Below are 27,194 nucleotides of genomic sequence, written 5' to 3'. Positions count from 1 at the left end.
CCCCTGTTCCAAATCCACCGATGTGATCGAATCTAGTCGGATTCATGTTCCTAAAATGGAGGCTTATTGAACGATTTGAAAGGGAGAATCACCAATTGGACAACCAAATAAAAATAATCTGGCTGGGCTAGGGTTTATACCTCGGATTTTGAAGAAGACCACCAAAACTTCGGCCGTGAACGTCATATTCAGTGGCCCAACATCCTTGCCCCTGAGATCAGACGCAGGAGGGCATTTGGGATTGGGGATTCATTGCATCTGGGATTGGGGATTCATTGCATCTGGGATTGGGGATTCATTGCACCATCTGAAGGTGGCCGGAGATCAAGGGGTGGCTGCGTGTCCAATTGGCAGTGTTCTGTTCGGGAGGAGGGTTGTGGTTCGATCCTCCTCGCTTCAGAACGAAGGGGTACGCAGGACGACCCGAAGTGTAAATAGTGGAAGAAAACGGAACGAGGTGTTATTTGATGTTCGGTGGCATTTTGTGTAAATACTATGAAGTGTGACATCATGTAAAGTGTAACATCACAGGTTTCACTTTAATAATAAAGATGTATATTTTTTCTTTGTCAAAAAAGAGTATTTGTAAGGTGTGATATGGTAGGGGAGTTCTTATCCCTGCCATGTTTTATCATGGCACCAAGCCACTACATGATAGATAAACTACATCACGACGGGCATTGTAAACTTAGGTACCATTCTGAGTCAATGTTCATTTTCCCCCGTATTTAATTTCATGGTAGTTGCAACACATCAAAGAAACACACTTGGGCTGCTCTCCATATAAACCAAGGAGAGGCAGAGAGAGAATGCCATGTTAGCTGCCTTATGGTAGTACATTGACGATCCAAATATGTGTGAATGAAAAATGGTTTATTTTACACTGCCACAAACCTTGGAGCCATTATCTTCTAGATCACGTAGTGGGACTAAGAGTAGGAGGCATCGGAGAGTACAAGACTACATTTGTGGAGGGGGGATCCTCTAAAATTTCCATGTGGCAAAGTCGGCCAAAACATCAACAGAATCAATATCAGGGGAGATCCGGTGGTCAAAAGCAATGGCATAGATACAAGGCTGTACATGCTCATGATGTTGGGATGGCTCGTGCTGCAGTGGATCATTTCACTATTCCTAATGGGTTCCTCATCTCGTTAGCACATCATATAATCTGTGTGGCTGCTTCATTCTGTATCAATGCTTATACCATCGGGCCGACGTCAGATGACTAAGCAGCGCAACTCTTTCTTTTATCAATCCATATGTGCTTATACCATCGGACCAATGGAAGATGTAAGTTAATGTTATTGAGAGTAGCATGTTGGAAGATGTTGTGAACATCACGTGTTCGCTTTTCTAGTTTCTTACTTCAAATATGCGTGTACCACACTATATACTGCATGGCCAATTGTAGTATGTACACAGTAAATGAAGTGAAGGACGTAGCTAATTTCTGGTCGATCTAGAATTAAGTTAATTTTGGAGATACCATCATTCAATTTCATGTGTAATGTTTGTGCAACTTGAAAATTTTGCATGGCCAATGGTTTTAGCACGATGACTTTTCGTCTGTCTACTACAACAAGCTCTACTACTACAAGATTTGCCCATCTTCGGCGATGGAGGGGCAGTGCGCCTTCGGCTCACGCTAGTGTTTGTAGTCGCGCTAGATGGTTCAATAACCTATTTGTAATTTTTACTTTTAGACCTCTTTGTACTACTGTTGATTATTATTAATCGATCGGTGGAATTTTGGCTAAAAAAAGATAATGTGTTTTACATCATCTAAGTTTTGAGAACAAACAAATAAAAAAAAAATATGGAAAGAATAAAAAATAGGTGATCTATAATACGTCATATGATGTAAATTATAAATCATCCGCTAGACATGCTCTAAGCCAAACACACTGATGAATGCTCGGATGAAAAGAGTATGCTTTGCGTATAACTGTAAGCGTCGTGACTGAATGCTTATTTTTTGTTGGAAATCGCGGCTGACTACTCGAAATCCCCTGCATGATTTGTTGAGCTACTCCAATAAAACGATCACAATGGAGCATGTCAGGTTTGGTGACGAAGAGTGAGTCGACCAAACCACGATAACCATTTTTTGCGCAACGCATTGCGGACTCGCGGATGATTAGGCAGGAGGCTTAGTCAAAAGGGGTTAGCGCTGGCAGCGGCAGTTGCAGTCCGAGTACGACTGCGAGCTGATCCCGTGCCACGATTCACGGCCACGGAACGAACCGCGCGTTTCCTGCGCCCACCCCGAGTTTACCGTTTCAGTTCAACATCTCGCGTTCGAAAAATATTATCTGTACCCGTTGCAGAGTCTGCCCGTTCAGTTGATAGCAGCAAGTGTACTGTGTTCCACGGGCAATGCAAATGACAAATTACCTCTCAACTTGTACTCAGTTTATGAGCAGTCTACATCTGTTATGTGTTTGAAAAAGAAAAATGGCAGCATGCATAATAATCAGATTACTTCCCAGCTTGTATGGACTACCTACATGATTCCCTCACGCTTCTTCCGGGAAATTTGTTCAGTCTCCCATCGCTAAAAGCGGGATTAAAGTTCGATGATGCAGCTCGCATTTGGTAGCAGTACACCGTGCCTTTTGTTTTGTTTTCTTTTGTTTTGCCAAAAAGTCAATCATCATCATCGTATCGAATCCTGGCCGGGTCACAACATCCTTCTCCCCAGGTGCTGCCAAATGTGGGTCCCCCGGACAACCAAATAAAATAATACTAATAAGGGCCCACCTAACAGCGACGTCACAGCCCAAGCCTGGTCACACAACTTATGTTGTTGTTTTATCCACTCCACAGCGTTGCTGCTGTCTCTCTTTCGCCCTCCGCGTTCCGCAAAATTAGTTTTTACCCCCAAGTGTGATGGTTGTTGTGTTTTATATATGTTGATTGCGGGCACAGGATCTTAACAATGGGTATTCATTCATGCTTTAAGAACGTGTAAAGCATGACCCTCGGCTCAATCAATGGAGTGGTACTCAATTGCTCGGATTCACCCAGCCAGTACATGGTGTACGTAGCAGGTCAGAACGGCCGCGACTAGTTTGGGCTATGAGTAGATATGTTGTGTGAGCTGCTAGTTAGGCTGAATACATAAAAAATACTTTCATATATATTCATATCGCTCAACATATACAATACATATGGAATTAATATTAGTACAAAAGAAATGGGTATTCAGCTGAATACCCATAAAATAGCTTTGTACCTGCCCATGTTGATGGCTTAACCACTATAGTATTCTAAATTGCAAAGTCTTGTGTTCCTACAAACCCTCAAATGCCAAAAGTAGCCCGAGCTCATAGTTGTAAATGTGATGAAAAAAAACTTAAATACGACTTTTCAACAACACGGAGTACATAAAAAAAGTAAAGCGGAAATACAAGTAGTTCCAAACACCTGATGTAGAATTTGTTGTCGTGGTGCCGAAAAAATAGCGCATCGAACGTGTCTTTTCGCGTGATGCTATGGCTATGCTTCCCTTGCCGTGTCTGTTGTCCGTTGCAAGGTCAAACGTCCAATACGCCAAAGTTTTCTATCTATATGACACCGTGAGCTACCCTTTTGAAGATAGCGCAATGTTTTATATGCACGTATATTAGCTTGTGTTCATTCAGTTGTATAAAAAATAAAATTGCAATTGGACGACCTTGGCAACACGGGAATCAGCGGTGGATCTATGGGTGGACCTGGTCCATGGATCACCCTAATATTTCTATGTAACCTATATATGCCATAGAAAAATCTATGAACAATTTCGATGTTGGACCACCCTACCAAATTGAGAAGCCCATCAGGCCCGGTCACACGCAAGCCTCTGCTCTAGAGGTAGTATATGGAAAGTTTATTTATTATGAGAACTGGCGGGGCGACTCTCGAAGGAAGATCACCGCTTTTCAACAGCGCGGAGTAAACACACAAAAAAGTGAAGTGGCAATACGAGTGGTTCCAGACACCTGATGTAGCGTTCGTTGTCGTGGCGCCGAAAAAATAGCGCATCGAACATGTCTTTTTGCGTGATGTCCATAGCTATGCTTGCGTTGCCGTGTTTGCTGTCCGTTGCAAGGTCAGACCTCCAATGCGCCAAAGTTTTCTATCTATATGACATCGTGAGATACCCTTTCGAAGATTTTCCATAGAAAAAAGTCTATGAAAAATTTCGTTGTTGAACAACCCTACCGAATTGAGCATCCCCTCGGGCCTGATTTCATATTTTTCAAAAGGGAAGATAGCACCAATCACCAAACTCAAATTTTTCTCAAGAACATCGTTGTAAATATGACGCAAAAATAAGTCTTAAAATCACCCTAGAGGTATTATATGGAAGTGTATTGATGAGAATTTGAAGAGAGATCACCGCCTGTTACCAGCATGAAATACAAAAACAATAGTGAAGCGCAAATACGAGTAGTTCTAGAAACCTGGTGTAGCGTTCGTTGTCACGGCGTCGAAAAAATAGCACATAGAACATGTCTTTTTGCGCGATGCTATGGCTATGCTTGCGTTGCCGTGTCTGTTGTCCATTGCAAGGTCAGACCTCTAATGCGCCAAAGTTTTCTATCTGCCTGACACTGTGAGCTGCCCTTTTAGAGATAGTCTCGTAGTGCTTTAATTGCACATGTATTATTAGCATATAATCACAAAGTATTTGGCTGTATAAAAAATGCAATTGTAATTTGGAACGACTTAGCACCATGGGAAGGAGTCGCAGATCTAGGGGTGGAGAGGGTGTTCCATGGATCACACTGATATCGCCAGTCATAAAAAGTATTTCTATGAACAACAATTTCACTGTTGACCATCCTAATTGAGGTGATTCATCACTCAAGTCCGATTTCATATTTTTGAAAAGGAAGATAGCCAATAAGCAAACTCAAAATTTCCTACCTCGTCAAGTCTATTTACCATAAACGCCTCAACAGTACCAATTTACCATAAAAAAACTTAGACTATGTCAGGTCTATTTTCTACAAGAAGAAAGAGAGATGCTGAAAAAGAAAAATCAAAGTAGAAAACATGTGTTCTGTTCCACCGAATCCACCCCATCTAATCCAAAAACCAAAAGGGACTTTGCAGAAATAAACAAAAAGGGTGTGTGCTAAAACACAAAAGGTGCGGCCCCAACAGCTGTGCCACAGCCCACAGCGTCAGCCTCATCAGTCCAACTCCAACGCGTCTTCAGTCTTCTTCACCCGACCCGCAGCAAAGCCAAAGCCTCCTCCTTTTCCGCCCAAACCGTCCCCTCCCCTCCCGTCCCCTTCACCTCCGCTCTCTCCTGCTCCGGCACCGGCAGTATCCGTCCGCCACAAGCTTCGACTACGCGCGCCCGACCGCTCTCCGTCGCCTCCGTGCCAGGTCTTCGTTCTCCGCTGCGGTGAGTGCCCGGAATTTTGGTTCACCCCCTGTACTTAGGCTTCTACCTTTCGTTACAACCCTGGTGCATGCGTCGCTTCTGCGGTGTGTTAGCTTTCGACGGGATAGGTTTCCATCCCCGCGCACCTTGGGACGGTATAGTGATCTTGATTCCGCTTGATTTCACCTCCGCCACGGTTGTGCCGTGTTCTGGCTGGCTTTTCTTGGCGGGGTTTCTGCTACGAGGAACGGGGAGGGAGCGCGTGTAATGTCAGAGATGGGTGGCCGCGCGGATGCGATTGGATGTTCGTGCATGTTTCCAAAAAAAAAAGATCTTTGCCTATCGCTCCTGATTATTCTCGGTTTTGATGTCTGTTTCTATTGTTTCATGTAAACAAAATCCCAGTGGGGAAAATGCCCACTTTATCGGTCACTTAGCAAGGCTTTTACATGATGCTTCTAACTTCTAAGTACGATGGCGTGAGAATCCGGACGGGTGATATTTATGTACATGTACAGAACGCGTATATGATCCAAGCGCCTATTTCTGTTAGTAACCCGTTTATTGGCTTAACCCGTTTTAATATTCTCGCTCCTCACAAATGCGTGCAAGCGAGCTTTATGCCTTTCCATTTGCTTTTATTTGTTCCTGACACCTTAGTTCTGAGTTTGGCCATGGGGAATTTCATTTTAGAATCCTCATGTCCTGCTGTGGTGTTAGAGCTACCATGACAGTGAAAGGTAGACTTGATGCGCATTTACTGCTAGTAGTAATTATCATATGGGCATTACTCTTCTTGTAACTGCCTACACAATGAACAGAGCCGCCTATAATAAGTAGTGGTATAGTATGCCTGCCAGCAACTGGAGGAAGCATATGTTGACGAATGGCATTCGCTCTCTAACTTTAGCGAGAGCGAAATATCGAGCTCCTTGTTTCGTGGATGCGTAACAATTTCAGTCACCTGCATGGGGAAAATGGAAGATACTGTGTTGTCTGTCGTGTTTTATCATGTCTGAATCAGTTTCCACATTTTTCCAAGAGAAACAGTTGCCATAATTGACCGTACAATAAAGAAGGCAAGTCGTGCTCATTTGAAAGAATGATCAAAGGGGAATCATATACTTCCGTCCATGCATTCCGTCCATGCATGCCCCTCTGCTTTTCTCAAGTGTATCGTATATAGTATAAAGTAAACGCTTAATTCAACTGTTTGACAAAGCTTTGCTGTCTAGCTGTCTGTAAGAGGACAGACTGCAACAGGTTGTAAAAGTTCACCTATCCTTGCTGTAGAAAATGTCTTGCTGAATCAAATGAACATGACAACGATCTTTTTCAGCTCAGGAGATTTTGTCAACCGTATATTGTACACAAAGAATATATAATTCTACTTAATAGTGGCTTTCTTAAGTGGTTAACGCGTGTTGTGAAAAATATGGCACTTCAAGATCCTTAGCTTTGTAACGAGATCTTATACGTAGTATTATGTATTATGTTTCTTATTTAATTATATCTTTATGCTTTTTGGTTCATGTGGGCATTTTATTCACATTAATGCAATTTCTGAATATTTGACAACTGTTTACTTTGCTGTGCAGGGTTTTGTTCTAAAAATTGTTTCTGAACTTCATTCAGCATCGAGGGTACAGCTTTCTACAATAAGAACACCCAGCTCATCAAAAACTGCATTTTAAGAATCAAGTTAGATTCTCTTTTCAGGGAAGAATGACAGGATCATCAGTTGTGGGTTCTTTCAGTGCCTAGAAGACGCTTCTTCCATAATATTTTTTTATCAGAGGCTGTGAAGTCAGTTTGTAAGGGTGTAAAGATGGACTACCCTGCTGGTTCCTTCTTTTCATCATGGCCTACCAATTCTGCTTCTGAGAATTATAATTTTGTTGATGGCTCTGTGGAACCATATGCAGAAGAAGGAACTATGCCACCTACAGGATATTTCAGAGCTAGATCAGATCAAAATTTAAAGTTTGATGAGCATGAAAAGAACACTGCTGTCTTTACAAATGGATGTTTGCAGTACAGCACTCAGGCTGATCTATTACCTGTCGAGAATCTATCAGAGGATAAGCCTGCGAACAGCCTCGTGGAGCTTCAGCAACATCAGAACAATGGCAGTCTGCAAAGCAATTTAATCCCTCAAGGGATTCTTCAGTGCAATTCAACACCTGGAATATTTGACCCGCAGTTGGATACCCCTGGCCTTCTCGAACTACCTCATGCCTTGTCTAGTTCAATTGAAAGCAATGAGAGTGAAATTTCAGCTTTTCTTGCTGATGTACAAGCTGTTTCTTCAGCCTCAACTCTCTGTTCCACATACCAAAATGTTTCTTCCTACATGGAACCAGTAAACCTAGAAGCTTTCAGTTATCAAGGGGCACAAAATGCTGCTATGTTCAATACAGGCTATTCAAATGGGAACCTTCCAGTATCTGATAAGGCTACCATGGCATCACTACATGTAATCCTCATGATAAAGATATAACTATAACCATATTGGTGATACTGTATATATTTCATTAATGAAATATTCTTCTTGTGGCAATACAGGATAGCAAAGGATTCACCAATGGTAGCATCTCATCTTTGGCTACGGCCCAGCAATCACAACTAGCTACTGGTGGTTTGAAGGCTGAACAACAGGTTTTAATTTTAGAACTCGGCCACTAAACAGCAATTTCTATAATACTATAACTGCAAGAGTGCAACTTATCGTTCACCCAAAACTGTATCAGTAAATTAACCTCAGTTATTCATATTGCAGGAGCAATATACAATGTGCAATATTCCTGTCCCTTCTTTCGTTTCTGGTAGTCCGACAGAAGTTACTGAACTACAAGGGGCACTGATTCCTTCAAAGGTTTTCTTTAACATTTGCTATCATATTAAGTGTTCTTATTGTTTTTCCTTGGACAAATATCTAATTGAGTTGGACTCTGTTTGCAAATATTCAGATAACATCTATGATCCATAGCAATAAAAGTGAATACCCTGTACCTATCAGCCGTTCTTCTGATGCGCAACACCAAGCAAATTCAGCTCATGGAAACGTTGTCAGCGCAAAGCCACGTGCAAGGGCTCGTCGTGGACAGGCAACAGACCCTCATAGTATTGCTGAACGGGTGAGTCTTCTTAGACATGCACATTAGACAAGTAAAAACGTTGCAGAATTTATTTAAATTGGATTATTATTTTGTCTGCATATGTGGGTCGCATGCCCTACGATAGTCTTGACTGGAATTTTCCTTACGCTGCAGCTTCGCAGAGAGAAAATTTCAGAGAGGATGAAAAATCTCCAAGATCTTGTGCCAAACTCCAATAAGGTAACCTTTTTTGTGTGTATGTATGGTATTACAAACGTGCAAAATATTTCTTCTCCCCCTATTCAACATGCAGTTGCTATCATCATAACAATTCACAGTAACTGAATTGGTTGTCAATGAAAATATCTTTAATAAAACACTGGAAGCTTTAATCTTTAAAACTTGAATATAATGAAACCAAAAGTGACTGAGATATATGGTAATAAGTGATAAGACATCAGGGGAACATACCTACTGAAGTACTGTTTTAAATTGGCCCACTGAAACAACTGAAGCAAGCAAATTATTTGGATCTTAAGATTTGAACAGTGCAACTAACATTGGTCCCAAATATTAATCAGTTAGGGTTCGCGTATTATGTCATTGGTTCAGTTCTTGTTGGTTGTGCTTAAAATTCCGGGCATGTTTGGTTCGTAAACAACACTTCGCCAAACTAGAATTTTCCAAATTTGAACTTTTCTAGCAGTACCAGCAATGCACCATGATCACATGTCATCTGCGAAATTCGCATATCTTGTGGTGGGCTGGCTGCCGATTTGGGAGTTCTTATGTTTCTTAGTGGTAGGGGCTAGGGTTCTACCGGGTCTAGGGCGGAGGTTGTAAGGGTGGAAGTGAGGGCGGAGAGGCTGGAGAGCTCGGCGCCGGCGGCTGGGCGCCGTCGCGGAGGGAGGAGGCGGCGGCTAGGGTTGGTGCGGCGGGGCGCAGGGGTCTCCCGTCTCCCTTCAGGAGACGAGACACTAATGATACTGAATATTGTCTCCTTAATCTCGAAGGGGTACAAGTGTTTATATAGGAGGACGGCCTCCTCTAAACCCTAGTTTACTTGGGCTATGCCCCTAATTTACTTGGGCTAAGCCCACAACTAGCCACTAGTGGGCTTCCTGCGTGTATAGGTCAGACCGACCATAACATCTCTCCCCGCCTTCTCAAACAGCTCGTCCTCGAGCTGAACTTCTGGAAACTGCTGGCGGAGATCTTCAAGCTTCTCCCAAGTCGCCTCGTCCTCTGGCACGCCTGTCCAATGCACCAAGACGTGCCAAACACCACGGCGCTGCTGGGCCTTCAACACGCGAGCCACACTCGCCGGAGCAGGCTCGAGACGCCCATCCGAAGTAGGTGGAAGAGCTGGTGGTGCAGAAGGAGGGTCGCCCCGGTAGGCCTTCAGGAGGCCGACGTTGAAGACGTCGTGGAGGCGCGAGCCCGCAGGCAGCTCAAGGCGGTAGGCGAGCTTGCCGATGCGCTCCAGCACACGGAAGGGACCGGCGTAACGAGGTCCCAACTTGCGCCTGGAGCGCGGGTCCAAGGACTGGGTCGTCCGGTGAAGAAGGCGTAGCCAGACCCAGTCGCCCACCGCAAACTCCGCCTCGCGATGGTGTGCATCATAGTACCTCCTGGCCAGCTGCTGAGCCTGAAGAAGTCGCTGGCGCGCCTCAGCCAGTATCTCGTCGCGGGTACGCAGCAGGTCATCCACCGTCTCAGTACGGGCCGTGCCAGACGCATAGGGAAGCATCGCCGGTGGTGGCCTCCCGTAGACCACCTCAAAGGGAGTAGCGTGCAGCGCGGAGTGGTAGGACGTGTTGTAGCAGTACTCGGCCCACGCCAGCCAGTCCACCCAAGCTCGTGGATGATCCCCGGTGATGCAGCGCAGGTACATGGCGATGATCTTGTTGACGACCTCGGACTGGCCGTCCGTCTGAGGATGAAACGCCGTGCTCATGCGGAGCTTCACGCCCGCCAACCCAAAGAGGTCCCTCCAGACGTGACCCGTGAACACAGGATCACGATCACTGACGATGGAGGACGGAAACCCGTGGAGGCGAACGATGCCGTCGAAGAAGGCGCGTGCCACGGACGCCGCCGTATAGGGATGGCCGAGGGCGATGAAGTGCGTGTACTTGGAGAAGCGGTCAACCACCGTGAGGATGACGGACTTTCCGCCAACTTTCGGCAGCCCCTCGATGAAGTCCATGGAGATGTCCGCCCACACCTGGGACGGCACGTCCAGCGGCTGCAGCAAGCCCGCCGGACGGAGCGTCTCCGTCTTGTTCCGCTGGCATGTGACACACGCCCGCACCCAGTCTCGCACCAGGGCGCCATCCCCTGGAATGTAAAAATCAGCGCGAAGACGGTGCAGGGTCTTCTGGACGCCCTCGTGACCTGCATAATGCGCCAAGGACAAGGCCTGGTGGCGCAGGTCTCCATGATCCGGCACGAAGATGCGGCGTCCATGGAGGAGTAGTCCCTCGTCCAGGCGCCATGGCGCGGCCAGTTCGCCATCGGCCAGGCGCTGGCGCAGCTGCTGCGCATCCGCAGCCGTGGCAGTAGCGCGGCGAACCTCGTCGATGAAGGCGAAAGATGGCCCGGAGTGGATGCAGAGGGCTGCACCGACTGTGGGCGCGTCCGCAGTGTCATCAACGTCTCGGCGGGACAGGGCGTCGGCGACTGTGTTGAGGCGGCCGGGGCGGTACTCGACGGTGAAGTCGAAGCCGAAGAGCTTGCTGATCCACTGGTGTTGCGGCACGGTGGAGAGGCGCTGATCCAGCAAGAACTTTAGGCTGTAGTGGTCTGTGCGCACACGGAATGTCCGGCCCCAAAGATACGCCCGCCAGTGGCGCACCGCCTGGACCAGCCCGATCAGCTCGCGCTCATATGCGGCGAGCTTGTGGTGGCGCGTGGCGAAGGGGCGACTGAAGAAGGCGAGTGGACCCTCGCCCTGGTAAAGGACGGCGCCGAAGCCAGTGCTGCCCACGCCCGTCCAGTGAACACGGCGGCCGCCCTCGCGCCAGAAGATGAGGGACAGCACGTCGAGGTCCCACAGGATGGGGCCTAAGGTGCTCAGGAAGTCGAGGCCGAGGATGAAGTCGTAGCAGCCTAAGTCGATGCCGACGCAGTCGATGGAGAACGGCTCGTCGCCCACGAGCACGGGAACCTGTCGTGCCATGCCCTGGCACGTAAGACGATCCCCGTTGGCGACGGTGACGCTGTACTTCTCTGATCCCGCCAGCTGGAGAGCGAGGTGGCGCATGGCGGTGTTGGAGAGGAAGTTGTGCGTGGAGCCCGTGTCCACCATCGCAGTGAGACGCTCCTCATTGATCGTCACCGGGAGCAGCATCGTCTTTGCCATCTTGATGCCCGCCATAGCATGAAGAGAGACGACGAAGGCGGACGCGTCGACTGGCGCGTAGGTCGTGACACCGGCCTCAGTGACGGTGGCGGCCGCGAGCTCGGCGGTGAGGGCCTCAACGTCGGCGTCGTCGACGGTCTCCAGGTAGAAGAGGCTGGCGCACGTGTGGCCCGGTGCGTACTTCTCGTCGCAGTTGAAGCACAGCCCCTGGCGGCGCCGCTCAAGCTGCTCCGCAGCCGTCAGCCGCTTGAAGGGGCGAGTCGGCGCAGGAGGGCCTGCGGGCGCAGCGGCCGGCGCGGGGCGCGGCGGGCGCGGGCGTCGGGCGGGTCGGGCGCGGGACGAGCGCTGCCATGTTGCGCGTAGACCTGCTTCATGGCGAGGGCGCGCTGCTCGTAGGCTCGTGCATAGTACATGGCCATCTGCAGGTCCGCCGGCTCGCGCATCTCGACGTCGACGCGGATGTAGTCGGGGAGGCCGCCGACGAAGAGATCGGCGCGCTGCCGCGCCGAGACGCCCGGGGCATGGCACGCGAGCGCCTGAAAGCGGTCGGCGAAGTCCTGGACCGTGGTGGTGAAGGCGAGGCGGCTGCCGCGGAGGGTCAGCGCAAACCGCTGGAGGCACAGGTCGCGGAAACGCTCCCAGGGCGGCATCCCGCCCTCGTCCTGCTCGAGGGCGTAGTACCAAGTCTGCGCGGCGCCCCGTAGGTGATAGGAGGCGATCCACGTGCGGTCGGCGCTGAGCGTCCGCTGCCCCCGAAAAAACTGCTCACACTTGTTCAGCCGATTCGGGGGTCGGTGGCGCCGTCGTAGGTGGCGAACTCCGGCTTGGTGAAGCGGGCGGCTGCTGCTGCAGGCGGGACCTCGGGGGCGCCCTCCTGGCGGCCCGGGTTGAAGGACGTGCTCGCGGCGAAGGGGGCCGCAAACCCGCCAGGACCGCCAAAGGGGTGGGCGGGCTGCTGAACCGTCGTCCGCGCCGCAGTCTGAGTGTAGACGGGCGACGCGTCGGTCCATGTGGGAATTGGCGAGGGCGATGGCGGCCACCACGCGGGGCGGCCCTTGCTGGCAGCGGAGGCGGGCGGTGTCGGGGTGGCGGACGGAACCGGAGCGGCGGCCGGTGGGGGCGGCGGGTGCTGGCCGGCTTTGATCTCCGCTAGCTCGAAGCGGATGGCGCGGAGGCGTCGGCGAGGTCCGCCAAGGTAGCGGGCAGGAGGTCGAGGCCCGTGGGGGTGGCGGCGGCCTGGTCTCCGTTGGCGGCGGCGGCGGCCCCCTGCAGCGCGTGGGCGCCTGTCATGGCGGCGGAGGTGGCGGGGATGGTGTTGGTGGCGGCGGCGGACGTGGCGGCGATGGGGTCGACGGGGGGGGCTGTTAGGAGCCCATGAGACCTAGGCAATCTGATACCAAAGTGGTAGGGGCTAGGGTTCTACCGGGTCTAGGGCGGAGGTTGTAAGGGTGGAAGTGAGGGCGGAGAGGCTGGAGAGCTCGGCGCCGGCGGCTGGGCGCCGTCGCGGAGGGAGGAGGCGGCGGCTAGGGTTGGTGCGGCGGGGCGCAGGGGTCTCCCGTCTCCCTTCAGGAGACGAGACAGTAATGATACTGAATATTGTCTGCTTAATCTCGAAGGGGTACAAGTGTTTATATAGGAGGACGGCCTCCTCTAAACCCTAATTTACTTGGGCTATGCCTCTAATTTACTTGGGCTAAGCCCACAACTAGCCACTAGTGGGCTTCCTGCCTGTATAGGTCAGACCGACCATAACACTTAGTCAGCTCGATATAAAATTCTTAATCAATACCATCTCTTGCTTTTAACAGGCAGATAAGTCATCAATGCTTGATGAAATAATTGATTATGTGAAATTTCTTCAGCTTCAAGTGAAGGTACGGCACAAACAATTTTATGAGTAGTAACTTTCCCTGATTGTTGTTATTCTTCCACATTTTCTTTCCTTTGTAACAAATCGTCCTGGTTTCTTCGTTACAGGTCTTGAGCATGAGTAGGCTAGGAGCTCCTGGGGCAGTTCTTCCCCTCCTCGCGGATTCTCAAAATGAGGTACCAAACTTATTTGCAGAAAGTTGATAGTTTATTGTTGCGACTCCTGGCGTCAAGAACATCGGATAGACAATGACATACTTTTTGCACCCCCAATGTTGAGATCATTACTGCTATGGCGATTCTCAGTTTTTCGTCAAAATATATGGAGATTATGATTAGATCAAAATAATAACTGTCTGAAACTGTTATCTTTGTTCCTCCTCGTGTTACTTTTTTTTCTTCAGTAGCATATCAACACATCTAATTCCAATGCCTCAAACCACAGCTATGACATGATGGCTTGTTTTAGGAATCTTAGACCTCCACTTGCACTGTAGTTACAATTTATATTGTACTCCATCTCTCTCTTTAGTTATGTGTAGCAAAATCCAAATTAGTTGTACTCACGCTGATGTATCAACACTTCGTGGAAGTTCTTGCTTTTCTCTAGAATGCCCATGTGCTCAATTTATTACACTGCCATGCTTTCCCCAGGGCCGTAGGAATCTACTGGACATAGCAGACCCGGAAGATAGCTTGGTATTTGAGCAAGAAGTTATAAAGCTGATGGAAACAAGCATCACCAAAGCAATGCAGTACCTTCAGAACAAGGGCCTCTGCCTGATGCCTATCGCCCTTGCTTCAGCCATATCCACCCAGAAAGGCACGTCAGCTGCTGCAATTCCTCCCGAGAGGTGAAAACCCAGAACACATCGTGCTCCTCCCATCGCCATAACCATCACCATCGCCAAGTGGAGGAATGTGCAAGGTAGGAAGTTATGAGAGAACTAAAACTCCGGGACATGAAATATAGGAGGTCTCTGACTAAGCCAAAATTATGGCCTAATCTACCAGTAGTTTACCTTTTTCTTTGCTGCACATCAGTTGCTGTGTATTCTTTTGTTTTTTGGGTCGCGTCAGCTTGCTAACTGGGTGCAAGTGTTCTGTCACCTTGGATGGTTGTACATGGATGGATCATGCGGTTTGGTCCTAATGTGCATACAGAGCACAACAAATATACCGATTCAGTCTGTGCTGTGTGCTATCCACAGTGCTGCTGCTAGCTAATGCTTGTGCTCATGCACCAGCTCCAGCATCCGCATGAAGCCAATCATGGAACAGGTTAGGTGGACTGGACTGCAACCAGTTGGTGATTGAAGTGACGCTAATCGTTCCCTTCTCGCCGTTGATTGGTCTGCTGTCAGTGTAAGATGTAACCATCTGCGAGCTGCTTTTAGTCATTTAATTATCCCATTCATTCTGTTGGTGAGTGCTGCAATGATAATAATATGTGATGCTTGAAATCTGGCTTAAGCAATCGAGGGCCAGGCTCAAACCCAACCGCTGAAAACTCGGTTGTTCGGTCGTCCTACTGACTAACACCTAGGTCAGGCTAAGCTGAACTTTTTTAAAAAAAACAGAGGTAAAAGTTTTGCCTCATCTAATAATTAAGAAGAGTGCTCAATTTTTAGGAGAAAACTGAGCAAAAACCTACAACACGACACTCCAACGCCGCGTTAGTATAGACATGCTATAACATTGGGGGCATCCATCAATCAACCACGGATCCAGAATAGGCAGCAGCTGGCGAGGAAATCGCAGACCTCTCGAGCGACGACAGCGCCTTGCACTGTTGCTAGACCTGACTTAGCAACCCTATCATAGATCGGAGAGAGTGGTAGAAAAGAGAACGGCTACGAGGTTTGTTAGGTAGATGGATAAAACTTCAATCCATGGAATTACCACGTGGAGCCTTTGGCAATCTGGCTCAGTTTGCAAGTCTTTCTCTCAAGTCTCAGCCATTGTTCTTCAGATGCGCCACCCATCAATCTGTTGCTGCAGACGGACACGTAGAGGGCTTTGGTGAAAACTCTGGAATTTCACCGCTAAACAAGATACGGAGGTTTCGTCGGCAGGAAGCAATCTAGTTAATCCAATCATTCATGCGGTGCAAGATTTGAAGTGAGCTGACACGGCAAACAAGCGTGATGTGATACGTACGTGACTCGTCACCCAACATTTCCCATCGATCCCTTTGCTCCCTCTCAAATCGCTCTCGGTGCCATGGCTACTTATAGCATCCTAGCCGGTGGCATCACAACGACTGCAAGTACATGATTGGTAGCAACGATGAAGACACACCTGACCTAAGCACAGCTACATTTCAAAATTCGTTTGCCAGGCCCCCAAAAGACTTGTGAGTTGTGACCAGTTAGCAGGCTTGACAGTAACTTGTGTAGTAACACCACATGATCAAATTTATGCACACTATTTTGGACATTATTCATTCATTTGATTCAAAGAAATGTAACATAGAAAAAATGGAGGGATTCTATAATCCACTCAAACCTCCCTTTTGCATTCGTAGGCACGAAGAACAAGGCAAAGGCTATGAGTTACATTGTAATAACCTGATCTTGCCTGTGCATTTGTTTTGACCTTGTTTTATGATGCATTTTAGGTTTCCGGTGTTCTTCCTATTCATGCGAGTGAAACAACAATTTTAACAGAATTCATGTGCTCTCCCAATCCTATGTTTTATACATGAAACCCTATCATATTTATATGTTTTTCCTATTCCTATATTTTGGAGATTATGCCAATCCAAGAGGCCCCAATAGTGGGTCGCAAGATTACATCGTTGTACTCGAGGTTGCCATAGGTACTGAAGATATGGAATGGTGCTTCCTTAGAAGTTGTCTACCACTGTTTCTCGTAAATGGGTGGTAAAGGTTCCTTCTGATGATGTTTGTCATAAAGAATGTTTCAGGGCATGCTCAACCAGTGTGGGATATGCCCCTCCATACAACGAGAAATGTAGTTAGAGGACTTTTTAGTGATCAGATCCAAAGGTGGATGGCCATGTTAGAGTTAAATGGCTAACCGTGTTGGTCAGATATCCAAATCAAGGATTACATTTACTAGTGTTCTTGGGTTTAACCAATATCGTGAAGCAAATAGACATGCATAGATTCATTTGATGTCATCTTTTTGCGTATAGTTTGGAGTTGGCAAGTCATGGTAGGAACCAAACTCTACGGATAGATGTGATCATTTGTATTCCGTACAAAAAAATGCAAGATATAAACGAATTTCACTTGTCTATTATCCTCACATGGTACAGTTAGCCATAATCTTTTTTATTAGCTTTTGCATATTATCATTTCAGAATATCTTATATTCAGGAATCTCTTGTTTTTTTTAAGCTAGAAATACATAATCACTGAGATAGTTTAGGATTCAGATTAAGCAGTTTCAGGTTTTTTAATAGATAGATTTGTAGTCGAAATCAAATGAATACACATATTTTTTCCTGCTGTATAATTTCCTTTAGCGTTTGCTAGTTTGTTTTTCTTACAAAATGACGGTTGTGGGCATTGGTCTACTTTGTCCTTTATGTTGGTACTTGGTCGGTGTGTTGTTCTTGTGCATTCTTGATGATTTGCCATCATATTGTGAATGAGGCTGAGTTTGTTCATTTGTATCAGCTTGACACAATAGAACTGCCCATAAGAAAGTTGATGGAGGTTAAATTGTCAGCACCAGTGTGCCATCTTCCAGCAATCATCTTCCATTAGAAAGCACCAAACAAAACGGAAGGAGCAAGAAGTTTTGCACTCTAAATCAAAATGGATTTTGCACGCTAAAAGTGTCATTCCTTGCTCTGTTCTAACTGCAAATCCTTTTACCCCCCAAAAAACATCTCTTGCTCTATTCATCTGTGTCACTCCATACAGAACAAAAAATATGAACACGTTAATATTTCTCGTATGTTGGCTTTTCATTGCTATAAGAAAAATAATGTTTGACATGATATAAGCCTATAACAATCCCTTCCTTGTTATTTTAAGATCATGAGCTAAAGGACAAAGTGGCTACCCCTTCCATGTTATTTTAAGATCATTGCCCCGTTGATAATGAGACGGTCAGTGGCAAGGTATATTAGCTTAGTACCACTTCTTTGCACACATCACCGGATAAGCCTAGCTGTGGCTATCAAGCAGATTAGGGATTTATTTATTATGAATCTGATTGAGGAATATTATTAACAACCATGATGATAACGTTGGTGAGGTAATGGCGCGGGCCCACTCGACCCAACTGGAAACGACTGTGCCGCGGCGACTAAACCATGAGCTGTGTATAGTTGTTATTTTTCTCCCGTCGATGGAAACGCTAACTCATAGGCGCTGGGAATAAATTCCCAGCCGTTCTGGCAGTTTGCATGCCATTCCCGGCTAATTTGTAGGCATCGACGTAAGTAGAGGAGCCCGGCGCTCGCAAAACGCGTACAAAAAGATAGCTCCTAACACTGACGCTTGTTTATGATCAGGATCTCAATTTTTAAGGGCTTCTGCTACATGCTCTCAGTGTACCAAAGATGGCTGATTAGTTCAGATTGAAAAGGATGGCTGATTAATTCAGATTGAAAAGGATGGCTGATTTTGTTTTTCCTTGTCTTGTATGATGCAAGCTGTCGACAGTTACAGTGAAACAAAACGAGAATTTTTTGTAAGCATTTTTTCTTGTTCTGCATATTCATGAATCCTAAGTGATCTTACAAACAATCTATCACGGTATCACCTAAGGTCATCACAGTTTCACAATATGCATTATTAATACACACAGTGCATAACAGATATCTTATATGTTTTCTGTCGAGAAATGCCTGGATTTTTCTCCGAGGCCAGAGTGTATGTATGATGCAATGTATGCATAGGAACATGTCTTAAAAAATGCAACTAACATGCAAATAGTCCAACAAATTATATTAATCAGACACCCTACAATGGAAGGCTGAGTGTAAGCTGCAAATTGCAATAAGAAAACAGATAGATATTGCAAACCTTGCTGCTCCCTCCTTCCTTCCTTCGGATGATTGGTATCCCGACCACTACCCTAGCAACCATACACTAAAAACAAGTACCAAGACCTTTAAAAGTGCCATGACTCTGTCACCAGCCCCATTCCCTTCCCTCCCCTTCCCAAGAAAGTCATTCAGTAGGAAGTAGCCAACAAGTCCCGCTGCTGAACCAAAGGACTCCTCACCTGAAAATGGCGTTCAGAAGCTCCAGCTGTCCTCCTCACCCAGCTTCTTCCCCCATGTCCAGCGTCGGCCCAAGATTCGGCGCAAGGAAGCCAGCGGCAGGCTTGAGCTTCAGAACCTCTGCAGCCCATGACTGCAACCCATCATCATCACGCCTGTCCTTCGCTGCAGAAACCAGCAACAAGGTACTACTCCATCTTTGTGCTTGATTGATCATTACACCATCCATGTTTGTGCTTGATCCAAGATGAAGACGGTACATATTATGGCAACTATTTAAGTTGGTGATTTGATCTGATGGGTAGGTGTTCGAGGACCAGGTGAGAGGGATCGTGTGCTACAGGGATGACAAGGGGGAGCTCGTCTGCGAGGGTTACGATGAAGGCCCGAGGCTCGGAATGCGGCTGCCGGAGAAGGCATGCTTCCCATGGTGAGTTCAACAGATCATCTGAACATTTCATTGTTTCTCCTGTGTGTGGTACCGCTGAGCAATTAGGGGAAAGAAGGTTGTTGCCTGATGGGATATTCTTATGTCCGATGAAAACTGAAGATTCCGCCTCCTTTTGTGTTGTGAGAACAGGCCTGTGGGGGTTCAGGTCACCGATTTCATCCACCTCGCGACGCTCCGGGTGTTTGAAGACGGCGCCGACGATGACGTTCTTAGGCCCAAGAATGGCAAGAACTGGCAGCTCTGAATCGATCAAGGGATCACTGATCAAGTAAGATCAATAAGTGGAAAAAACTAATAACTAGAGCACGGAGCATGTGTGAAACTTTAAAATGTCCGGCGTAGCTACCACAGTACTACTGTATTCTGCAAATAGACAAATTACTTTTGTTTTCGTTGTAGCACTGTGCTAGAATCACTTGTAAGACGACGAGGATGATGATATTGTTATGTTATATAGAAATGGTTCAGAAGGGATTCTGAAAAGGGTGGCATACTAGTCAACTTGCGTCGATGAAAAAAGAGATAAGGCGATCTAAATTTCTGATCCTTCCACTAGCTCATTGCAATATGTGACCTGTGACCCTGTGAGCTATAATCCTCTGCTCTCATTGGGCTAGGAAGTAAAGGCCTTTAAAGCATGTTCATAAACAAAACTCCAGCAGCTTTTTCAGTTGGCAAGGTTTTGTCGCTCATGAAAATAAACAGAGAAAATAATGAGCCCATTTCTGCCGAACGAATCAATAATCAACAGGTTAGCTCCGACAGGTGATAAATAACTGAACTTATAGAACTCTCCGGAGAGAAGTGTTGTTGTGGATCTGAAGCTGGAGGTTGTGTGCAAGTCGCCATCATTGTCGACACTCCAGACATTGGTGTCTCCTTAACCTCTTCTGCTCGCCGCGTCATCGCCAATTATCGGCTTCAGCGACAAGACTCGTTTGGGCTTCAACTCAGAAAAGTGGAATGTCTGGCCTTATTAGATCTCAAATACGGATGAAAATCTCAGGAAAATTCAAGCATTACTGACTGATCGTCTTTAGACCCTGACACAAGACGAACCCTGGTGAACAGCTCGCCGGAATCAACTCAGTAACAACACAAATTAACAGCTTACGGCCTGAGATTTACACGTAGTTTGTTGGAGCAAATTCAGATTCCGTCGTCGTAGGGGAAGGAGGTGGCGCCGAGCCAGTCGTCGCCGTAGATGAACTTGTCGACGGCAAACTGGGCCGCCTCGTCGTACTCCATCTCGTGGAACCCGGCCCAGCCCACGCGGCCGTCCGTGCCAGCGCCTGGCCCATCGTTCCCGTACTCCCCGAAGTACACGGTCTCGCTGCGGCCCACCTCCGCGCCAGGCCAGCCCGTCCACCCGGCCCGGTCCACGAGCGGGCCGAGGTGGGACTCGATCACCACGGACCGCGCGTACGCGCCCCACGGCCGGCCGAGGAAGGTGCGCGTGCTGACGCCGCTGCCGAGCAGCTCCGGCGAGGCCTCCACGGTGCAGCTGTGCACGGCGAACCCCGTGTCCTGCGCCGGGTCGCTCCTGGAGTGCGCCGTCAACACGTTGGACTGGCCCGGGACCGGGGCGCCGGCGACGAGCGCGCACGCCTGGAGCACCGCGGCGGCGTTGCCGAAGACCACGTCCACGGTGCCGGAGACGGCGCACTCGCGGTAGAACTGCCGGAACGAGTGCGCGTAGAGCGAGTCCTGGTGGCCCTCCACGGCGCACCGGTACACGGCCGCCATGTCCGCGTTCACGCGCAGCGCCACCGCCTGGCCCCTCGCCGCGCCGGCCGTGTTGCGGAACGCGATGTCACGCGCCAGGAACCCCTCGCCGGATACCCCTGCAATTGCATTGCATGCACGCAAGGATTGATGCAAGTTAACGAATGTCTGATTAGTTCAACCCACAAAAAGAAAGCTCCACAAAGAGAAGATCATTTAGCCTGGTAATACATTGATCGCAAGAACGGTATTCACCTTCTCGATCAGCGCGATATAGCATGCATGCCTCGCCTTCTCTCTCCTCTTTTATATAGTTGTGTCATGTTTTATTCTCTCTCTTCTCTTACTTTAGATGGATATGTAGTTATAAAACTTATACCTTCAGTTATAAGTTCATTTTGATAGCTGTTTGAATATTGAAAAATACTAACTTCAAAGTAAGACCAATACGGAATACGTTTTAAAAATGTTTGAAGATCTACTTTCGAAACTTGGTGAAACATTAAAAACTTAATGAAACCTAGGTAGAATATATTTTGAAACATTTTATTTCACTATGTTTCAAACTTGGTTTATGCCACCTAAATGTAATTCTCAATTGACTTAGAGCACATTGAGTCCATTGTTTCAAACTTGTTGTTATTTCATTGGATTTCATTAAGTCAAAAGTCCATCATAAAGTATCATTGTGTTTTGAAGTTCAAGTTTCAAATTTTGTCAAAACAAAACCTGTTTTATAATTGTATAAAATATATCTTCTTCAATAAATACACGTGTTCAAATCGACTGTTAGTTAAATTTGTATTCTAAAATATACAACTATTTCAAATTTAGAATTTGAATTGCAAATGAACTACATGTACTAATAGATGGGAGATAGAAGGGCTAGTGATCTCTTGCATGCAGAGTGACATAAAATTGTCACAACAAGAGTAAGTTGAGCATCTGTTTATTAGATGTCCTTTTGCTAAACTCATTTGGAGGGTAATCTACTTTACTTCTAATATATCCGTGCGAGCTAATATCAAAAACATGTTTGGTAATTGGCCGAATGGCATTGATAAGAAAATTAAAGCTGGAATTCGTGCATAAGTGTGTGCTTTACTTTGGCCAATTTAGAATTATCGAGATGATGTGATTTTTAACAAAGCTAGAGCCTAGAGCTACTCAATTTCCCATGTTATCAACATGGCTACATACTGAATCCACATGTGGCCATTTCTATTCCCACGAATCAGAGGGAGCATATGAACTATGGGTGCACACGTTGAATGTCGGTCGTTCGTGTTGTCTTCAGTCACGTTGGTTGGTAGTGTGCTAACAGGATACAAGATGCATACTCCCTCCGTCCACAAATAAGTGGACGCGCGGGGTTTCCAAGAGACCTTAAACTTTTTATAAAAAAATTCCTCATTCCTTCAATCAATCTACTCATTAATCAAAAAGATGCTTTGATTTAGGCGCTCATAAATGTTGTGCATGCTAGTAACCAATAAAACAACATTGAGAAACCAAAAATAATTAATGGGGGCTGAAATCAAGGCATGCACTAGGGGTCTAAACGTAAAAAATATACCAAGAAGTCTAGATGTACACTTATTTATGTATTTCTTAAAAGGCTAGATGTACACTTATTTGTGGACGGAGGGAGTAAGTGTTTGTTGTATTCTCATTTCCGTTGGCTTATTCGTGTGAATTGTATTTCTGAATTTTTAAGATGATGCAATAAATAAAGTTGTGTGCATCGTTTGGATGGGTGACCCCCATTTCGAAAAATGAAAAAAAAAGATACTCCATGTATACACTAATTTCAAAGCAATCATAAAAGCATGCATGCACGATCAGAGAACCCATTTGATCGTTCGGTCCTACTCATCATGGCGACAGGAATGGTGTTTTGCCGGTGGCTCGTTGTAAAGAAGACCAGCCAGACATTCTGACAGGTGACACGCACGCAGGTCCATGGTAATGTTTCGGATTTTAGCTAACACCTGCACATGCACGTGAATGCAGGATGGGTCAAGTAGGCGAAATATCCGAGTCATGCACCTCTGGACCTCGGAACCTGGACCCATCACCCGGCATTTTTCCAAAAACGTAAATTAGATAGATCTGCACAGACCAAGATTCCTAATCGTCTAAGGTGATGCATTCTACGTGCAGACAATGCCCTGCATCGGCAGCACCCGGCAATGGCCGGCGGCTTGACACTGTCCAAGTCGAGTTAACATGTTACTGTACGAGGTAAGGATAGCTTGTGATTACCGAAGGTGGCGGTGCGGAAGGTGGTCCAGCCGTCAGCGGCGCTGCGGCTGCCGGTGATGACGGTCACGTCGCGGCCCTCTCCGGCAAGAGCGATGTTGGTCTTGTCCGCGGGCACCTCCACGTTCTCCTCGTACGTCCCGGCCTTCACCTTGATCACCGTCCTCGCGTCGCTCCTGCTCGGCGCCGCCGCCACCGCCTCCCCCACCGTCCGGAAGTTCCCACTCCCGTCCTTCGCCACCGTGATCACCGTTTCGCCGTTCTCATCTCCGTTGCCGTTCTGGTCTTTGTCGTTGCCGCTGTTGTCGTCGTCCCCGCCGCCACTATTGTCATCGTCGTCCTCCTCCTCCTCGTCCTGGAGCAGGCGGCGGTTGTGATGGATGATCTTGGCCACCGTGGCCTGGAAACTGCTGGACGCCGGGCCGCCGGCGCCGCGGCGGGCGACGAGGGAGAGCGAGTTGGAGACGTGCTCGTAGGCGTCGTCGAGGGAGGAGAGGAGGTCGTCCATCCTTGGGCCCGACGCACCGGCCAGGCCGTCGAGGCAGGTGGCCTTGTTGGTGAGCGCGGCCGACAGGTGCGCGCGCACGGCGGGGAGGCTCTCGCCGGGGCTTGTTAGCAGCGAGGTCGAGCGCGAGAGAGACTCCAGCGTGGCGGCGTGGAGCTCAAGGCAGTCCTGCGCCGCACCGCGCCGGAGTGGCGTCGAGGACGGCGACGGGGGCGCCGAGAGCGTGGAGGAGAGGACTGGGGAGAGGGAGGACACGGCGGTGAGCGCGCCGCGGAGGGACGCCAGCAAGACGGAGAGGATGTTCGCGGGGAGGAGGGTGACGGCGACGGACGACGCCGCGATATGGGCGGCGTCGAGGTGCACGGCTGCCGACGCGAGGCAGGATGCCGGGTTCGGGGTGGTGTGGCAGATGGCGCGGACGGTAGCCGGCGGCGCCAAGGCTGCCTTGGCGGCGTGGCCGTGGTGTTTGTCAGCGTAGCATTGGGTTGTGGCAGCTGTTGCTAGGAGAACGGCCAGGATGGGGACGAGGAGAGGTGGAGAGAAAGCCGCCATTGCTGCAGAGAAGAGCCTCCGTGGGAGCGCGAGACAGACATATCTCTACTAGTTAAAAAGACTAAAGTGGTTCCTTATTCTGCCATCCACAATACGTCAAACTCTTCGTCGTCCGTCCGAATGATCAATTTACCCTCCCACCAAAATACATACTATTGCAAGTGCCATCTCACCGTTTCACCTCTTTTCGTCTCCACGCTCGACTGAACATCCCACCTGCTCCCTCCCCTTCCTCCCACCGCCGCCGCCCAGACCTTACCTTCGCCCACGTCCCTGCCAACAGAGATTCCTCCCCGACCAACAGCACCCTTCGTCCCCTTCACGGCCTCCACAACACCGACCAAAATCCAACATCTTATACTGAATCGAGAGCTAGGGTTCCCATTCGAGAATTCCTAGAAAAATCAACCGATGCACGAACTCGGCCAGCGCCGGTGGCACCTTCCTCCAACGCCGAATCCTCCTCCATAGAGACTCCTCCCCCGCGACCTGGCACCGGCTCCTCACCCATCCCCTCTCATCCCCTCGGGAAACTTCAGGAAAGTTGGCCGCCTCCGATTGGATGGAGGAGGTGCCGTGGCTGACGCCGGCCGCGGTTGTGGCGATGAGGAAGCTCACCGTTGGGTCGGCGACGTACAAGCTGGTGTTACAGGTGGCGAAGAGCGCGGACCCGGTGGCGGGGGCAGTAGGCGGAGCAGTTCCGCGTGCTTCTCTCCAACGGCGTCCCCTCATGATGCTCTCAGAGTCCCAGCAGTCCATGCTCCCCACCGCCATCAACCACCTCATCAGCGACGCGACCCTCCACTTTGGCTTTGTCGTCCACCTCTAGGACGTCACCTGCAAGAACAACAACATCCAGCACCGCAGGTTCGTCAACCGACCAGGATATATTAGCAGATGTTGGTCCTGATCTCCTTGGATGCTTTGCTCCGCTTAGCAAGAATTCGTTTGTGTGCCTTAGGAGCTAGCGATTTCAGCAAAAATTGTATGCTGCGATAGTTTTTAAGATGCAGGCAGGTGCAGATACTGGGGTGTTCACGCAACTTGGGGGTTTCGACTTGTGTTTATTTGAAGTTAATGATATCCTGCCGTAGATTCATTGTTGGTTTCCACAAATAGGCCAATTGACAGTGAAACTCGAATTTTGTGTTGGATTAGTGGGTATTAACAATCCTCAAAAAATTTGTTGTTCAACTTATAAGCAATTAAGCATTAAAATTTTGTGAATTAATTGGTAATTTAATTTTCTAAGATGTGCCTTTTCTCTATATGTCTGATAGACTCGAATTTAGGATCACTAGATGAGATTTCATTATAAAAAAAATGAATTAGTGCTAGGAGGAACTAGACACTAAATGATATAGTAGAAGCGGGACCTCGGCGTGAGAATTCCAGAAATTCGTTCCTGACAGGATTCGAACTCTGGTCGTTGGGATGCGCCACTGCGACCCCAACCACTGGGCTATGCCCACGTCCTCGAGATTTCATTATAGTTAATGAACAAATTTCAGTGGTGGAATTTAGCACCAGTAGATGAAGAATTTCAGTTCACTTCATGAAGAAATTCCAGTGGCGTAAACAGCTAGGAATTCATTCGAGTGGTTTTCTTTTTTTTTTTACTTGTTGCACAAACTGTGCTCTTTTTCAACGAGCTAGCATGGCATCCGTTCACGCATCTGTTCTCATGAAACTATTTGTCTAGCTCTGAAATCCATTAAATTCACTAAAAAAATCTTTTGTGTAAATGAATTTTGTGTTTCTTATTGTGAAAGTAATATCCAGGCATGTCTGAACTTGGAGCATAAGAGCTAACATCACCCCTGTAGTCCTAGAGAAGTCCCGCTCTTCAGAAATCAGTTTTAACTTGCTTTTCTATTGGTGATCTTTTTTTACTATTGGACCTTCAGTGAAATTGTGATGTGAAATTTCTCTATGTTCTAATCATCCGAAAGTAACATGGCATGTGTCCACATAGTTGTTCTCATGACACTATTTGTCTGGCTCTGACATCCATTATATTCACCTCTCGATACCGAGATGATCATGTAGAAGACGGACGAGTAGATAAAGAAAGAGGTACACAATTCTATGTGTTAATCATGTTCAACTGATGTTTGGCAGTAGGTCAATGTTCTGTTGTGATTTCTCCTGCGGTGCTTTATTTTCTACAGCCAGAGTTTAAGGCTATAGCCAGGAAGGCATACATAATCGCAGTGTCTTGCTTGGACAAGCAAAATGTACCGCTGCCAGTTGTGGTATGAGAATCTTGACTCCCTGAAATCTAAATAAGTCCAGATCTGCTCAATTAATAGGCCATCATATTAAATTATCTTTCTCATATAGCTTGCTTCTTTAGTAGTACGAGTTAAAATTTTGGTCTTGACAAAGTTTGCATGAATATGAGGATTCTCAGATGCAGCTCTTGGATATGGACGAGATACTGGAAATAATACATGTTGATCCACTATTTCTTTTACTTTTTTTCTTGACCTCTAAGGACATCTTTTCATAATTGCCTAGATTGATTTTTTATGGGCTTATCTAGATTGTTATTATTCGCTCAGATTAATATGGTTGAGGTGTTGGCTTTTCACCACCTTGGTTCTCATGTGTAAGTTTGGTGGCACCAATCAATTCATAGTTGTAGTACAATTTCTCATTCATGGTCTTGTTTTTTAGCCAGAATGAAATGTTAGAGTATAAAATTAGTTCAGTAATTGAAGTGGATATCTTTAGACATGGTTTATTACTGTACATATATTATTGCGATAAGCACCTT

The 27,194-nt window shown here is 47.5% G+C and overlaps 3 protein-coding genes and 1 long non-coding RNA gene across 5 annotated transcripts; 3 read left to right on the top strand and 1 right to left on the bottom strand.

The window, feature by feature from the left end:
• Positions 1–5,200: 5,200 nt before the first annotated feature.
• Positions 5,201–14,904, top strand: LOC127317865 (uncharacterized). Of its 2 annotated transcripts, XM_051348466.2 has the most exons (10): positions 5,201–5,404; positions 6,982–7,026; positions 7,103–7,859; positions 7,949–8,041; positions 8,163–8,258; positions 8,353–8,520; positions 8,656–8,721; positions 13,654–13,719; positions 13,823–13,891; positions 14,369–14,904. In XM_051348466.2, the coding sequence occupies exons 3-10, from the start codon at positions 7,212–7,214 to the stop codon at positions 14,570–14,572; spliced, it is 1,410 nt and encodes a 469-aa protein (XP_051204426.1). In that variant the 5' UTR covers positions 5,201–5,404; positions 6,982–7,026; positions 7,103–7,211; the 3' UTR covers positions 14,573–14,904. The 2 variants fall into 2 exon arrangements, with proteins under 2 accessions (XP_051204426.1, XP_051204425.1); XM_051348465.2 differs by having other exon boundaries at positions 6,982–7,859.
• A 3,921-nt stretch (positions 14,905–18,825) lies between these two features.
• On the top strand, positions 18,826–19,854 carry LOC127317868 (uncharacterized). The gene is made up of 3 exons (XM_051348468.2): positions 18,826–19,105; positions 19,226–19,350; positions 19,501–19,854. Exons 1-3 carry the CDS (start codon positions 18,929–18,931, stop codon positions 19,613–19,615), a joined length of 417 nt encoding a protein of 138 aa, XP_051204428.1. The 5' UTR covers positions 18,826–18,928; the 3' UTR covers positions 19,616–19,854.
• Positions 19,855–20,375: 521 nt separating this feature from the next.
• On the bottom strand, positions 20,376–24,452 carry LOC127317866 (pectinesterase). Its single transcript, XM_051348467.1, has 2 exons — positions 23,362–24,452; positions 20,376–21,215 (listed from the first exon to the last, which is right to left on the bottom strand). The coding sequence occupies exons 1-2, from the start codon at positions 24,413–24,415 to the stop codon at positions 20,521–20,523; spliced, it is 1,749 nt and encodes a 582-aa protein (XP_051204427.1). The 5' UTR covers positions 24,416–24,452; the 3' UTR covers positions 20,376–20,520.
• Positions 24,453–25,901: 1,449 nt separating this feature from the next.
• On the top strand, positions 25,902–26,943 carry LOC127313487 (uncharacterized). The gene is made up of 3 exons (XR_007859026.2): positions 25,902–26,491; positions 26,587–26,670; positions 26,829–26,943. It is a non-coding gene; the product is annotated as an uncharacterized lncRNA (long non-coding RNA).
• The last annotated feature ends 251 nt before the right edge of the window (positions 26,944–27,194 follow it).

Source organism: Lolium perenne, chromosome 7 (assembly GCF_019359855.2).
Source record: "Lolium perenne isolate Kyuss_39 chromosome 7, Kyuss_2.0, whole genome shotgun sequence".
NCBI lineage: Eukaryota > Viridiplantae > Streptophyta > Magnoliopsida > Poales > Poaceae > Lolium > Lolium perenne.
The sequence above is the reverse complement of the archived record's forward strand: the minus strand, read 5'-3'. Positions and strand labels throughout refer to the sequence as shown.